The sequence below is a fragment of the Gouania willdenowi genome, chromosome 5, assembly GCF_900634775.1.
Source record: "Gouania willdenowi chromosome 5, fGouWil2.1, whole genome shotgun sequence".
In the NCBI taxonomy this organism is placed as follows: domain Eukaryota; kingdom Metazoa; phylum Chordata; class Actinopteri; order Blenniiformes; family Gobiesocidae; genus Gouania; species Gouania willdenowi.
The window spans coordinates 13,805,262-13,821,994 of NC_041048.1; the positions used below are offsets into that span (position 1 = coordinate 13,805,262).

The 16,733-nt window shown below is 35.0% G+C and overlaps 1 protein-coding gene and 1 pseudogene across 1 annotated transcript in view; one reads left to right on the plus strand and one right to left on the minus strand.

Moving 5' to 3' along the window:
• The window catches only part of LOC114462834 (ubiquitin-like modifier-activating enzyme ATG7), a 57,869-nt gene that overhangs the window by 11,735 nt on the left and 29,401 nt on the right, over positions 1-16,733 (plus strand). Inside the window, exons 8-9 of the mRNA XM_028445878.1 lie at positions 2,729-2,809; positions 10,806-10,928. Coding sequence (XP_028301679.1) covers positions 2,729-2,809; positions 10,806-10,928 — 204 coding nt within the window. The remainder of the gene's footprint in view (positions 1-2,728; positions 2,810-10,805; positions 10,929-16,733) is intronic.
• On the minus strand, positions 16,266-16,383 carry LOC114464155 (uncharacterized; annotated as a pseudogene).

A 16,733-nucleotide genomic window follows, 5' to 3' on the forward strand; every position in this document is an offset into this window, starting at 1 on the left:
GGTCTTAAATGTTTTTGTTAAAATGCATTTGATTATTTGTGTAGGTCTTTAAGTTTAAAGTGTGACTATATTTGTTTTGTCTTATATCGCCATCACCATTGTTTCCTGTTATATTAGCTTCTGCTCTCATCACAGTTATAGATTCACTAGCTGGAATGTTCAAAATTACAGCTCTGCCTCCTTTCATGTAATCTTCATAATAATTATCTTTATCTAACAAGGAAAAGTACATTAGCTGAGACATTGTCCTTTAATCTAACGCTGTTTTCTTTTGCCATAATTACATTTCATGATCATTTCCCTTTAATTTAAATCCCAACCGATAGTATCTACATTTTATATTGAAGAGGCTAATAGTGGCTATAGTAAAAATGTGGTGTCAGTATTTGTAACAGATTTTACTTCACATTTTACTGAGCAGACCTTTTTCTTACAGAGCAAAATTGTTTTGTAGAATGTAGAATAATTTTCATCTAAATGACATCTTTTAAAAAAAGCAACTTTGAACTATAAAATGATAGACTTGTTTTATAAATTACATATATTTCACATTAAGCAGATCTAACAGGGGAACATTGGTCCGACTCAACAGCAACACGTTTTATTTTGAAACCCTCTAAATATTCAGGCCTATTGTCTTCTTCCTATGTAAATTCTTCTAATTGTAAAAAAAGAAGTTAATATCGTAAAGTTTATCAATCAGAAAAGTTATTGTTTATTTAAGGTGCAGACTGATCCAAATTTCACCATTTAACATTATGATTATTATTATTATTATTATTATTACATTTTAACCATGATAATATGATAAAGCCTGATATCGAAACTAATTTTTGTTTTTTATCCCTTTTTCCTGTCTTTGGCTTTGTTCTGTGAGAATTTGTCAAAGTTGTCTATAATATCTTTATAATTATTATAAATTTTGTTTTATTTTGTATCGACACGACAAAAACTAAAACAATATATATACATGCAGTGTTGTGTAAGTTACTCAAAACTTGTAATATATTTTTGTTACTAGGATGAAAAATGTAATATGTTTGTATTACAATATTACTGTTACATTGCTTTGAGTTACTTTTGGTCCAGAACACTAATTATATCACATTGATAGTGTTCGAATAACATCGGTTTAAGTTTTGTTTCAAATACTTCTGCTGTTCCATCAGTTATATTTAATTATAATGATCATCTTTTTTTCCTCAAATAATTGCAAACAGTGAGAAAAAATAGCAAATATGCACTTAAATTAAATATGCATGTAACTTGAGTTACTTTAATTGTACCTAGTAATATATTACCACTTTTGTAATGAGTCAAACTACTGAGTTACTTCAAAAAGGAATATATTACTGTAATATATTACAAAAATAACTATTTATTCCCAACACTGTACATATGATACATAGACATAATTCAGTACATACACTACAATAAGACAGTAGGAGAGGAGTGGATATTTACAAATTTACACCTGTTGTCTATAATTTTACATTTTATTGGCAATGAATAATGACGCAAACATGAATTCAGTTTTTCTCCATCAATTGCAGTAGGTCACCACATAATAATAATAATATTTTTAAATAAATATACATACATGTTTATGTGTAATAATGCATGTATGTGTGGTGAAGTGTTGCCTTTTGACAGAAGGGGGCACACTTTGCCTTATTGACAACTGACTATTAGGGGAATTTTCTTTTCATGGCCAAAAGTTTATTCCTTATTTTCCTTTTTGTTTGGGATGGAATGCACTATACAGTGACGTAAACATGCTGGATTTAGCAAAAAATAAATAAATGCTAATCTACATCCGTAATTCCTTACATTTAACATTAAACATAACAAAACCAAGATGAATTGCATACATTGTACAAATATACTGACAGAACATGACTGATTACTCTTCAGCCATTCTTTAAAGCTGTTAAGTTTAGAACGTTCTCTTATTGCCGTTAGAAGGCTGTACATCTTGGTGCTTCCCTGGACTGATAATAGTTGTTTTGTTTACATTTTAATCATTGAAAATATAATAAAAAAGTGAAATCCTTGATTGAATAAATTATTAATAATAAGATATATTTTGCGAAAGGGCAGAGCTAGATAAGCTTTGCTTCATTCTGTCCCTCATCAAGCTACTGTAGATACATTAGGGCTGCACGATTATGCTCAAAATGTTAATTAATCACGATTATTTTTTATCAATATTGTAATCACAATTATTTATCATGGTAGGAAAATTACACTACTTTTAAACAAACAATATGTGTACAGTTTACAGTGCAAAATGAAGCTTTAAATAAGAATTATGCTAAGAAAAGTAAATAAAAATTAACCCAATAATTACAAATGTTCCAGAGACGAACAGAATAAATACATTATGCAGAGCCCGTATTTTAAATGTAAATATTGCTGATGATCAGATTCATTTAATCGTGGCAACCAAAATCGTGATCACAATTAAAATGTAATTAATTGTGCTGCCCTAAGATGCATGTTGACGTACGTGTGTCGGTGCATTTGGTTGTTTATTAATCTTGTATATACAATATGTTTAACATGCATGTGCATATGAACTGTCTCGACATAGATGGGTTCTATTTTTGTTGTTTAATGATTTTATTTGATTTAATATTAGAGTTTGAGATAAATAAAGATCATATCAATAGAAATATGGCTCTTTATGCATTTCTAAAATGTTCTTTAATGACATTCTTGTCCCCAGATCAGAGGCTTTCTATCAAGATTTGACAACGTCCTGCCTGCCAGCCTGGCCTTTGACAAATGCACTGCCTGTTCACCCACTGTAAGTGACACCAATCGTATCAGAAAAGTTTTATTAAGAATTATTTTCATTGACAGGTTGTATTTGTACCTATTCAATCTAACAGAATGATTGGAAATAGAAATTGCACAGATGCCCATTTCTGTCTTGTTTGGTCGTTTTTGGATTTTGACATGTAAAGAGAGAAAGGCAAAAAAAAAAGAGTGAATCTGGTGAACCATGTGGTAACAATCAAACAACAGTTGCTCACTGATGTCAGTGACTGGTTTGAACACTAACGCAGCTCCCACTCCTTCTGGACACTGTGTGCGCGTGTGTGTATGTGTGTGCGCGTGTGTGCGTGTTTGTTTTAAAATTTATACTGAAGTTTGAAATATCTGTAAGAAGTAGTAATCCTGACACATATCTCATGTATTTTCAATAGTTTATAGGCAAATAACTTACTGCACAGCAACATGATGGACCGATACATTAGTGTTAAAACATATTAATGAAAAAAATAGAACATATATATATATATATATATGTTTTTTTTTTTTTCTTGCTGTTTCTCTCTTGTGTCAAACATTTTTAGGTACTTTTGTATGTGTACCAAGACTTGGCTCTGCAGAAAGACTTGTGGCAACACGTCACCCTCCCCATATTCTCCCGAGATCTCAAAGCAGTCTTTGTGTCTATAAAGAGGTCATAAAGCCTGAGATCTATCGCTCTCCTGTAAAGACAGAGGGAGAAACCAAGAGCCAGCGTGGGGGCAGGGAGTTTAGCTCGCTTGTGTACTAAGTTTTCTCCTCCTACGCTCTGAAGAAGAAGAAAAAAAAAAAAACGTACAGCGTTCCACCCCATCTAACAGTGTCATGTTTCTGCTCATGTGACTGATGAAATTATATATTCAGTCTGCAAGAGATTGTGTTGATAAGAGAAATGTGTTGGATTAAAAAAATATATCTTGGACATGCTTTACTCCCACTCATGCACTTCCTCATGTGTCCCTCTGTCCATTTTTATTGTGCTTCAACTTTATTGTGTGTTTGCCTGTTTTTCTCTTCACTTTTCGTGCATGTGTGTGTGTGTGTGTGTGTGTGTGTGTGTGTGTGTGTGTGTGTGTGTGTGCATTTGTGTGTGTATTCCTGCCGTCAGCTGTGTGCTGCCACCTCACTATGGAAACAAAACAATTCAGCCCCTGTCTGGGTTGAAGCAGTTCTTGTAGCGTTGAAGCGGTTTTTTTTTTTCGTCTTTTTTTCTACTCGTTCTCCCTCTGTGTGTATGTTTGTGGTGCGCGTGTACTCACTCTGAGGCTTAAAGCCAATAAAACTTCTCGCAAAAGAGTAAATCACAGTTGACGTGGCTGTGTTTAAAAATGCACCAGACTATTCCTACTACAGCAGCCTATATGCACAGTTACACACCACCAGATAATATGACGTCTAACTCAACCAATGATGTTTGATTATGTAGAAAAAGCTACTGGTAGTTAGTGAGGCATCCTCACTATTGTGTTTTTGTCCGATTTTGACAAATAAGCTATCATTCAGAAAGTTTCCAAGATTTATGCCATGTCTTTTGTGATTTGTAACTTTTACACTTTTTAACTTTTGTGCAAATTTTTCCCCCATTCCTCTGTATTGGGCATTTCAGACTTTTCAACTTTTTTTCACTTAAAAGGGCCATATTCAACTTTTAAGTATGTCTGAAATACCTAAAATCAAAATTTGAGTGTTAGAAAACATGTCCTTAGCTGTCATGCCATATGTGATTTTTTTTTTTTTTTTTTTTTTTTAGATTATATAGTTATTTATACATTAATAAATATTGCCGTCCCTGCCAACCTGTAGTACCTTTTTTCCACCTGTTGGGTGAGTATAAGCCTGTTTACAGCAGAGCTGTCCCTGAACTAGGCCACCTTGGGCGTCAAAGCCTTTTTCTGTGCGCAATGTCTTTATACAGTTTGATGTAATGTTCACTAGCATCACCGCTGTGTACAAGTCCATATTTTTGGCTTGTAGTAGTCTAGATAATTTCAAACATTTGCGCTAAATAAATTGACGTCACTTTCTTTTCAACTGTTTTTACTGTTAAGAGTTACATCATATTTTAAAAAAACTAAAAACCTGTCACAAGTAATATGCCACCTGGTGGTGGCAGAAATTGTTGGCACATGCTACATATTGCCCCTTTAAACTTTGAACTTCAGCTGTTCAGCCATTCTTCAAAGGATTTCAACCATTCAACTTTTAAAATATTCACCTGTCTGTTGTCTTTAAACTGTTATGTTCAATCTTTCTTTTTGTTCAAATGTTTTTGACCAACAGCCCCTCAACTGCAGTGAGTTTTGGGCTAAAATCCCATTGTTGTGGACCAGCACCACTCTATAAATGCTAATGCTAGCTAATGCTAATGTTAGCAAAAGCTAATGCAAATTTATGCTAATGCTACGTTAATGCTAATACTAGCCAAATCTAACTTATACTAATGCTAGTTAATGCTAATGCAAATTTATGTTAATGCTATGTTAATACTAATGCTAGCTAAATCTAACTTATATTAATGCTAGTTAATGTTAATGCTAGTTAATGCTAATGCTAATCAATGTTTGTGCTATCTAATACTATTGCTAACTTATGCTAATGCTAGCCAATGCTAGTTAATGTTAATGCTAAGCTAATGCTAGCTAATACTAGTTAATGCTAATGCTAGCCAATGCTAGTTAATGTTAATGCTAGCTAATATTAGTTAATGCTAATGCTCGCCAATGCTAATGCTAAGCTAATGCAGTGTGACTGTCGCGGGCCTGATCATTTCAGAGCCTACGTCACTTACTACACTAGCAATCTTTACGACTAAGGTCCTGGGACGTGATATTTGAATGTAAACCAACCATATGATGTTTGTTAAATATTTTAATAGTACACATGTAAGTATGTGACTGTTTTGTGTTGCTTTTACTAGTAAAAAACTTTAACTAAAAAAGAAAATGGAGAAAAACACAATACACAACATTGACAATCAAAAACCAAACAGAAAATAAAATAAAAACTAAAATAAATCGGAATTCTTTCACAACTTAAACTTCTAATTTTTTTTAAATAGCAGGGTTTCAACCTTTTTTAAATAGTACAGTAACTGCCGTACACGGATGTAGACGTGTTTTGCGCATGCGTTAAGGATCTGAAAGGTCCGCGAAAGAATTGAGCGCTGACAGCAACGCTGGCCAGCACCTCCATCCTCACTTACATTTCCATCAGGAAATGTAAATATTCTAGTTTGAAGCTACTTTTCAGTCGTGCTTTGGTGATTTTATTTTAACTCAAACCCAATAATGCTTTATTAATGTTCATTTTTTTTGCTGACGATTTGAAGCCAAACTATAAAGTTGCTTGTTGTGGGAAAAGTTGACTTTGTTAGACAGATGTGTGATCTCTATGGAGCAGTAAATAGAATATCCCCAGTGTAATGTCAGGGGATTCTGTTCCATCTCCACCACTTATGACCAGACTTTCATAAAAAAAAGTTTCTTTGGATTCTGCCAAATTCTGAGCAGATGTTACTGCTGTACATCTGAAAGGAAATTGTACCTGATGGGTTTTTCAATCCTGAAAGGTCTTTACAATTTCATGTTTTTTTGCTTTTTTTACTTCTGTAGAAGTACTTGAACAGGTCTTTCTCAAACTGCAGTGTGCTTTAAAGCAGGAGTTCTCAACTGGTCTCACCCTGGGACCTACATTTTTCCACGGCCATTTAATGGTTCAATCTATCGCAACAAATTGTGATGTATGTACTTTGTTTGAATTATCATTAATTTGTGTAATTTGAACACCTTCTGTGTAACAAGCTTTTAAGAGGTCTACATCAGTTATTCACATGAACCTCTTTACCCATAGTGGCAAATTTCCATGAAAGCTTAAGCTGTGGAATTTTGGGAATATCAAAAAATAGAAACTTTTTACTGGAATTACCTGGAAACTGGGATTTATTTTAAGTAACTATCATATGTAAACTATGAAAAATATGCAATTAAAAAAGAGAGAATATTTTAACAGATGTATTTGTAAGTAGAATTTTACAATGATTGAAGTGTTGTTATGAAGGCATTTTTAGAACTTGCAGAAAGTAATGATCTTAAACATCAAAATAGAATTTCTATTCAATACCTTTATTTAACCAAAAATCTTGGTGGCACAAACAGCAGCACTGATACCATCACCTATAACTGTTCTTCAAGCACAAGAATTATTGAATTGAACAATCAATTTATTTCACATCAAAAACATAATCTGCCTGATCTCAAGTTTGAAAGTTAAATAAAAACACAACCCGCCCTTTACAAACAACAAAAAAGTGCAGTTCAAAACCCTTTCAGACAAAGACCTCTTCCTGGGCCTCATCAACATGTTCAGTGTTTACTTCCTCAACATCTGACTCCTCCTCCTCCTCACTGTCATGGTCCGTCCTTATTCAGGATGCGTCTTTTGCTCAAATTGTCACCAATACATGCATGAAACCTGGTTGTTGAAGTCAAAATGATGCAATATTTTCCCAACTATCTTTAGCATCCCTGCTACCTTTAATTTTGATGAAAAAAATGTCTTTTTTCCTGTTAATTTTTGTTAACTCCCATAAATTCCAGTAAATTTCCAGGGAAAGTTTCCCAATTTTTGCAGCCTTGTCTGTGACAGATTACATAATAATAATAATAGGGGTGCCATGAGATCTTGCGAGATCAAACTCAACGAGATTTCTTGTTGCGTTAAAAATCTGTCTCGTGAGATTTTATTTATTTGTTTTGTTTTTTTCAAATGATTATTATTATTTTTTGTTTGTGAGCTATCAACTTCTATTTGTGACCTGTGGTTGCTACATCTAGCCTGCCAGAACCTAAAGCAGGAGAAAGAAAAGAAGAAGAGGAGTTCTAGTTTCCATTTGTGGAAGAAGTTTATTAAGAGTTAAAAGAACATGGCTGTGTAGTTGCAGCATGTTCTTAATGACACACTTGGTCAGTGTCTGTTTGCACTATTTGCACTCTGTATTGACAGAGTTGCACTTTGATTTGGTTTTGCACATAATATTGCTTGCACTTGGAAAAAGAAAGAAATATATAATTTTATTTATTTTATTTGAACTTTGATAAATTTTAGTTTTAGTTTCAATTTGTGAAAGAAGGCGTTTATTAAAAGCTCATGCTTACATCATGCATGCATTACATCAAAATGCATGTGCAACCCAGTTAAAAAAAAAGTGCTAATGTAGTTTTCCTAAAATCTCGTCTCATCTCGTTCTCGTGAACCTAATATCATGTTTCGTCTCGTGAGCTGAGTGTATCGTCACACCCTTAAATAATACATTTGCATGATTTTGGTGAACCAGAAGCCTTATAACTTTTTTTTAAATCATAAAAACATTAAAAATATTAAACAAACTGGACGTTTAAATCTGAATATTTGTTACAACTTTATTTAAAATTGCTAACGCATGAGAACAAAGGGTAGTAATCAATGAAAACCTATTTATTATGTTACATTTCCTTGACTTCATTACTTTTATCATCCCTAACAAAACAAAATAGACTTTGCGTTGTTGGAAAGCTCTGAGTTCGATGCTGGATCCTTTCCCCATGACTGTACACAGCTTTATAAACTTTAAACAGTCCAGCCTTCATCTGCTCACTCCTCGTTTTACAATCGAGATAAAAGAGCCCTGAGTCACAGAGACCACCCAGTATTTACTTTGTTTATGACACACACATCTAATAGTGATGCTTTCAGTCATTATCTTTGATGTGAGCAGACAAACGAGCTAAAAATTACAACATGTGTGTGTATAGTAACAGCAATAGCTTTAAATGGAGATTAAGGAATATAACATATAGGACGACAGGTGCCTGTTACTGTATTTACACTGTTTAAAAGCATGAATGTACTAACCATCTTATCTGGAAGTGTGTCTGATGTATTTTTAATGTGTTTATTTGTTTTCTGTACACTGCCGTCACATTACCGTTGCTTCAAAACAATGTCTATGAGGTCCACTAACAGTGGGACGATGTGTCATGCAGCAAGATATTGCGATAGTAATGGTCTCAATGGCTGCCAAAATTTTTGATATGCTAATATTGTTGAAAAAGAACAAGTCCAAATTTTAAATATGGGCCATGTAGACTGTTGTAGTTTGATGTTTTCTGAAAAAAAATGTATGCTAAATTCAAGCACAGATAGGAATATTTTTCATCGGCGTTTGTCCGTCCGTCCGTCTGTTAATGTGGATGTTTGTTAGTTTCAAAAAGTTATAAAGGCATTAATATAAAATTTGGTGAGCTGATAATGTCAAAAGGAAGAATGAATTCCATTTTGGAAATGATCCAGGAGGTACTGTAGATACAGTATCTAGAATAATTTTCCATTTCAAAAAGTTATGAATGGATTTAAATTAAATTTGGTGAGTTGATCTAAACTCAGCAGAGGTTTGCGATCTTTGAGTGCTCTTGTTTAAAGAATGTAATGATGATGATATGATTTGGTGTCAGTCTCTGTTTTTTTGTTCTATTGCTCTTTATTTGAGGAAAAAAAATTCTTCTTATTATTATATTCCTATTAAGATAATAAGGTTAAACCCAGATTATAATCTAAGTATGGCCTGAGTCAGCCAAATATTTTTTTTTTTGTCTTCTTCCCTTTTCAAAATGATCATATCGTATCGGTATCGTGAGCTCAGTATCATATTGTATATTGTCTCATCTTGGGAATTTTGTATATATCTTCCCACCTTTATGCATGTGGGTAAAATACTATCCCCATGTGTGTTGTAATGGTAGAATTATATGAACGTTTTATCCAGAGCTTATAGAGGACGATATATATATACACACACACACACACACACAAGTACTGAGATTCCCTCTCAGTGTACGACAGTCTCATAACAAACTTCTTGCAGGTGTCCTGAGCTTGGAAAACCTCATTCCCTTCCCCTCTGTTCCATTAGCAACCTTTCTGATCAGCTTTCCCTTTTAACCTTTAAGAAATCTATAGTTACTGTGTGATTTCTACTTTTTCTTTTACACGAGAGAGAAACTTCATCTGTACCATTTTGTTAATGTCAGAGCTCTGGATAAACTCCACAAAAGATCTTTTGGTTCAATTTGACTTAATTTCTTCAGACATAGAGTGCATTGACAAAGATTTCTATAACAGTGTTAATTTGGGTCAAAGTGCTTTTTACATTTTTTTATTTGGTAAGATTGCAAATTTCTGTAAAAAAAAAAAAGAGAAACTTAATCTACTTTATCGATCGATCATCTTCAGCTCATTTCTTGTCCTACGTCATGCGTAGTCTTGATACCATGGAACCGAAACCACAGAAGTGCAGAATCAAAGAATAAATAGAGGGTGGGATGTTTAGAGAATAGAGAGATCGCAGAGATGAATGACAGACGCAACAGAGTGTATTGTGTGCAACGTGTCTGGCTCCAGGACTAGACGCCAGGTCAGTCTGAAAGCACACACACACACACACACACCCTTGTTGATGTCTGAAGCAGTGGAAACCTTACACCTGCAGAGCAGCACAGTTTGTGGGCGTCCATGAAAGGCTTGGCCCAGCTTTAGGAAGGAGAGGGTAAATGATCTTTTTGTGTGTGTGAGTTTAGAGTAACACTGTAGCTATTTGAAGTCTGCTGTGTTATTAAATCAAGGCAATAACTGCAGAGGTGTTGAACGGTGGTCTGAGGGCTCACAACATTAAGATGCAGACAAATGCATTGATTTTTTCATTTTATAATTCACACACCTAGTTTTATCTCAAGTGAGGCCATCAAAGCCAGACTTAACTATTTATTTTCAACTGTATCTGATTCAGAAAAGGTTTATTTGCCACGAATCTGTGATGAAAAACACCCTTTTAAATCTGTTCCTGGTTAAATGTGTTCTTTGACGATTGTTAAAGGTGACGTAATGCTTTCTTTGCCGTGTTAAATGCAAACAATCACCTTTAATTTTATCCTCTTTTTATTGCTTTTCTTGGCCAGGTCCTGGAGCACTATGAGAAGGAAGGCTTCAATTTCCTGTCCAAGGTTTTTAATTCTTCCCATTCCTTCCTGGAGGATCTGACAGGCTTGACTCTGCTTCACCAGGAGACACAAGCTGCTGAGGTAAATTACAACCTCTGCATGGAAACAAAAAACCTGTAGCCACTGAACCAATATGTTAATAATAAATGCACCAATAGGGAGTGCATTGTTAGGAAAAAACAAATACATAAATAGATATTTTACTGAGTGCAGTGTTCATTACACCTTGGTGAGGAGGAATGGAACAGGGAAGAGGGAGTTTGGGTATGGCAATGGAAGGGAATATGGAAGAGTCCACTATTTTAAGTTGAGAGTGAAATGTGAAGTTACAGTTGTGCATTTTGTGCTTATTGTGTTGTGGGGTATAGTCACTTAAGCCAGTCTGGGGACACGTGTGGAGAAAAATAAATACAATAAAATATATATATATATATATTTTTTTTTTTTATATCTTAAGCCTTATATAGTTAATGATACATTTTAAACACATTAAATCTACCTAAAGTCACTTTTAAAGACATTATACACCAGTGTTCTGTCAGAGGTCATCAGAAAAGTGACCAATTTCACTGAAAACATGAAAAAACACAATTTTATGGTTTATTATTATAAACAGTTCATGATTCTATCACCCCCCCAAATATATTTATTTTTTACCAAATGTTTTGATAATATGCGCCATTAATGACTTTATTCAGTTTTCTTTATTTGTGAGACTTTAATCTAAAGCAGAGATATATTTTAAACTGCAGAACTCCTGCTTTTGTTTTGTTGTCATAACAACGCACAGTGGATGTTTATGGAACAACGAGAGGTGCAAAGTTTCAGCATTGGTCCACAGTATGTTGTGGTAAAATATGGGTGGTTTCCCCTCAAGACTTCCCTCCGACAGTATAGACAGAGAGAATCCAGGGGAAATAGAAAATACGTCTGTGTGGGTGTTGGGGGGTGGGGGGGGTCTTCTGCAGAGTTGTGGGAAAATCCCACAAATTTTCTCCTTGATTCCTACTCCGAAAAAAAAAAAAAAAGATTTTCGGAGAAAAGCTGTGAAACACACATAAAAAAGCCAGGCTAAAAAAAGGAAAGAGTTAAGCAGATAAAGGATGAGACAGTGGGAGGAAATTTGATTTTTTTTTTTTTTGCCTCAGTGTTTATCTAATTCTCTATCTTCATCCCAGTCTCTGACACATGTTCCTTCCTATTTAAGCGATCGCCCAATTTTCCTGATGAGTTCTGTTGAAGTGTATGGTGTTGGTTCTTTTCTCTTCAATCAGAACAAAGAAAGATTGTTTTGATTGCTCAGCCCACCACCGCCAGAGGTCTTTGTGTGTGTTTCCTCTAGACAGACTACTTATTCTCACAACTACTGCACTTTAGGGTTATTTCTTTTCCAATACTAGTAATGGACACTAGTCTTTCTTACTTGATTGGGAAAGATTACCTTTTTCATGCAGCAACCTGTTGAATCAGTTCCTTTAGGTCTTTAAAAATTTTTTTAAAAAAAATCATGGCCTGGCCACTTTTCATAATAAAGATACACATTATATACTCTATATCTGCAGGTGAAAGTCTTTATTTAAACCACAACAGCTGTTATTTCAATGTTCCTCTCTTCCCCATTAGTCCCACACAGTCATTACAGTGTATGTGTATTTGTGTAGGTTTTTCTTGCACATTAAAGGGTGTGCAACCACTTTAAAATATAATGCACGTCATCAGATATCAGTACTATGTACTTAAGGCCTATTTTGGGTAGGTTTGTAACTTGAGAAGTGCTTTTTAGGCTGTTGCCAGTGGCTTTTTGGGGGAGTTCTAGATTGGTCGAAATTTGGACTAAGTAAAGATTTGTGCTGCGTATGCGTGCGTGTGTACGCACACAACTCAGTGTTTGTGGTTTTCTTGGTGAGATCAGCCTTTTCTCAGATTTCAAAGACAATTGCCAGGTAGAACATGTGCAATATAACTGTCAATATAGCTAAGATATAAGAAAAAACAGTAATAACTTGGTGTTTTAGTAGATTTCAAGAGTCATTCCTGCAATTTTCTCGGCTTGGGCAGATTAGAGGAAGCACTGGATTGTTTCTTAGCCTGGATGTTGTAAATGTCTGTCGTCATTTTCAGGAAGCGTGTTTATGTGTGTTCCCACACGCTCTCAGCCAGTGACCACGTCAAACAGAGGATGTCTGACCCTCTCACTACAAAGGGGGATTTTCTTTTCTTCTGGGAAGTGCTGGGTTGCCTTGACTTTCTTCCCCTTCCTACAACTGGCACTGCCAAAAAGTCATCAGAGATAAGCCATTGCATCACTTGTCACGCCTTCTTAGTGGGATATTATGTAACCTGATAACTTTACTGACCAAATGTAGTAATTTTTCAGTAAATTTCAACAAATATGTTTTCACGCCTTTTTGGACAACTTGGGTTGAACATTGAACATCACTTTTGGCCTATGCCCTATGAATAATGTTATTTTTGTACATGAAAACAGAATTGGGCACCTTTGAGAGATAAAAAATTACACTCTTTGAGTTTAGGTAAAGCAGAAGGTACACGTTTGGTCCCCAAAGGTGCCCCGAGGGTTAATGGTAAGATGGATGAAAGCAGAATCAACCTAGAACGGTTCTTGGCTTCTTAGAGAAGTAACCTGAATCCTAAATAATAGAAGAATCCCTCCATGAAGTCTTTACATCATTAATTCATCTGATTTGAATTTCTCTGCACAGTCAGTTGCCAGTTATTATAAGTTGACTCATTCTAACATTTCTCAAACACCCACATACAGCTTCTGCTTTGGTTCATCTCTACGTAAAAAAAAAAACTGCTGACGCGAGAGTTGATTTAGTTGTGTTGGCTTGTCACCCAGCAGCTTGGCACGCACACACATCCACCCACACACACACGCACATACAGAGTTCCACAGATTCTCCCTCATCACATGCTCTTTTCCTTTCTTTCTCTCCCATTCTCTCACCCCTCGTTCACATAAACACAACACAGAGACGCACATAGACACTGTGAGCGTCAGAAGGCCCCATGTATGTCAGGGTTTTATCCAAACACAGCTACAGTTGCTACATCTCACAATTATTACCAGATGGACACAGGGAACGCTTAAATAGGGCATTAGCATTCGACACACCATCCTGTGCGGCAGAGATAAGAGATTTGGAAAGAGAGAAGAGGAATACTCATTTCTGCTTATTACCACTCTCAAAATTAGGTGAAGACAACTTTTCACATTGATCATCCTTTCAACACCTCAGTTGCTCGTGGAAATGTCAAATCACAGTATAAAATGAAGTCTTTTAAATTTATTCACTTTATCATTTTCAATCTTCTATGATTGATGTGATTATTTTACAAAATATTGGAAGCAAAAGTTCAAGAAAAATTACAGAACGGAGAGTCGCTATCATGTCATTACTCTTAACTTAACTGCTTCTTAATTTGATATTAATCTTTAGGTCTAACCTTTAGATATAATTACAGTCAACATAGAGATGGCTGATTGTATAGCAGCTCCATCCCCCCACCACCCATATCTACTTACTTTCCTACTTCATAGTTATTTGTTTATTAATAGTATTTAGCTCATACGTTTATGTATGTCAGTGTATTTATGTCCGTTATGTATGCCAGCAATGCCTGGTGAACATATCCTGCACTGCTAATTATAAATGTCCGCTATAGAAAGATGCATGTCTGCTATGTGCAGACACATCGTTGCTACTATCCTTTTCTTTTTACACACATACACACACACATACATAGCTCTATAGATAGTGTAAATCTTCCTAGTTCTTTACAGGCTAAATTCAGAAGCTTTGTGTCAGTTGGTGGCTTGACTTCTAACCCTGCTCCGCTCACTGCTAACCTCCCTAACAACAGTCACCTCGGTTTAGAAAAGCTACATCTCTACTGGGAATGTTGGATAGATATGGCACTTGTCAGAGTTCTCACTTTATTAGTAAATGGGTATTGAATCATAAACAAAACTATATCTATTTGTACATTTCGGAATTTCATGAGAGCTTATAATGATATTTCATCGGTATATATTTCTTTATCTAATTATGTTGTTTTATTTTTAATTTGTTAGAATAAAATGAAACAATGGCTGAAAAAACTATGCAGATGCATGAAAAAAGTTCATCAAGGGTTTAGTGTACAGTATATTACAAAAAGAGGAAGAAAAATAAGAAGAGAGTCTTAAAGTATTGTTTAAACTACACACAACAGCAGGTTGAACAAAAGTGATAAAGATTCAAGTAAATCAAATAAGACTATGGCATATCTCTAGTTTTACTGTTTAGGTCAGAAAAACTCATCAAAATATTAGTTTTTGGAAGTAGTTGTCCCTGAAAAGCAGCTACTTTGAGGGTTAAGGGCCACAGAGGCCACAACTTTTTACAAGTTATTATTTGTTTTAATAATGTATCTAAATTGTAACAAAAACCGAAATATTGCAGTTTGAATACTTTCATCAATTGTCTGCCTGTAGAGGATATCTATGAAAATTTGTTCACGAACAAGAACAGTAGCCTTGCATTTCAAGTCCAATCTAAACATAAGGTTCAGCGTGGATTTGAAAAGCAATGTTTAATCCAGCATGTTTAAATACGTTTGGTAATACATTTTGACAGACATTCAATAAAATCCATATCACTTCCATCTGAAAGCAGTGGCTGGTATTCAGGTTAAATCAGTGTCCTCCTCGTCTTCCTCTTTGCTGTAAGGAGTGTTGGAAATCACAACAGCAGCTCCTCTATTCACCTATCAGAGATGGTCAATTTATTATTTATATTTATTTATTATTAATTGTCAATTAAATTTTTGGTCAAAACCTATATGACATATACATATACAACGCTTTTTTTTGTTTTAAGACTTTGATGATTATTTGACTGCTTATAACACTAAAGCATCTTGCATGTATTATTTGACTTTTTTGCGGTAATGCATGAATTAGGGATGTCCTGATACAACTTTTTCACTTCCGATACAATGCCGATAATGCAGCCTTGAGTTATGGCCAATATCGATCCGATATCAGCACGAATCATACATACTTTTATTACTTATTTTGTAGTGTGGGATGTTAGAAAAGGCTTGATCAAGTGATGTTACTCAAACAACAACAATAATAATGCATCAATTCTATATAGCGCTTTATCATAGACACTCAAAGACGCTTTTACAGAATTAAGGCATTATTCTTTCACTCCACACTTAGTGGTGGCAAACTACTGTTGTAGCCACAGCTGCCCTGGGGCAGACTGACGGAAGCGAGGCTGTCATAGTGCGCCATTGGACCCTCCGACCACCACCAACACTCACTCACACACTACGTTCATACTAGGCAATGTAGGTGAAGTGCCTACATTCACAATGACAGATACCACTGCAGCGACTGCCACCCCACTGTGGCACCTGGAATTCTCAGTGGTCTCCCATCCAACTACTAACCAGGCCCAGACCTGCTTAGCTTCCAAGATCTAACAAGATCGGACAATGACAGGCTGGTATGGCCACGACAGTAGGTATGAGAAAAACTGACCCATTTATTATTAACCAATTGGTTACATACATTTTAACCTTCAACATAATATCTACAGAATTCTACAATTGAATGAATATAATATAATATATATATATATATATATATATATATATTTAGATTTTAGATGCAGTCCGATAAAATCCGATATTCATTTTCTGGCTGATATCGGACTGATATCCGATATCAATATCGCATCTGGACACCGCTTAAAATGAATGTCATTTAAGGCAAAGCAGTTAAGTTGATTCAACCTAATATGCAAGGATGTATAAGCTCACTTCCCGGGCATCTAAATCATAATGCATTTAAGTTGTAACAAAAATCCA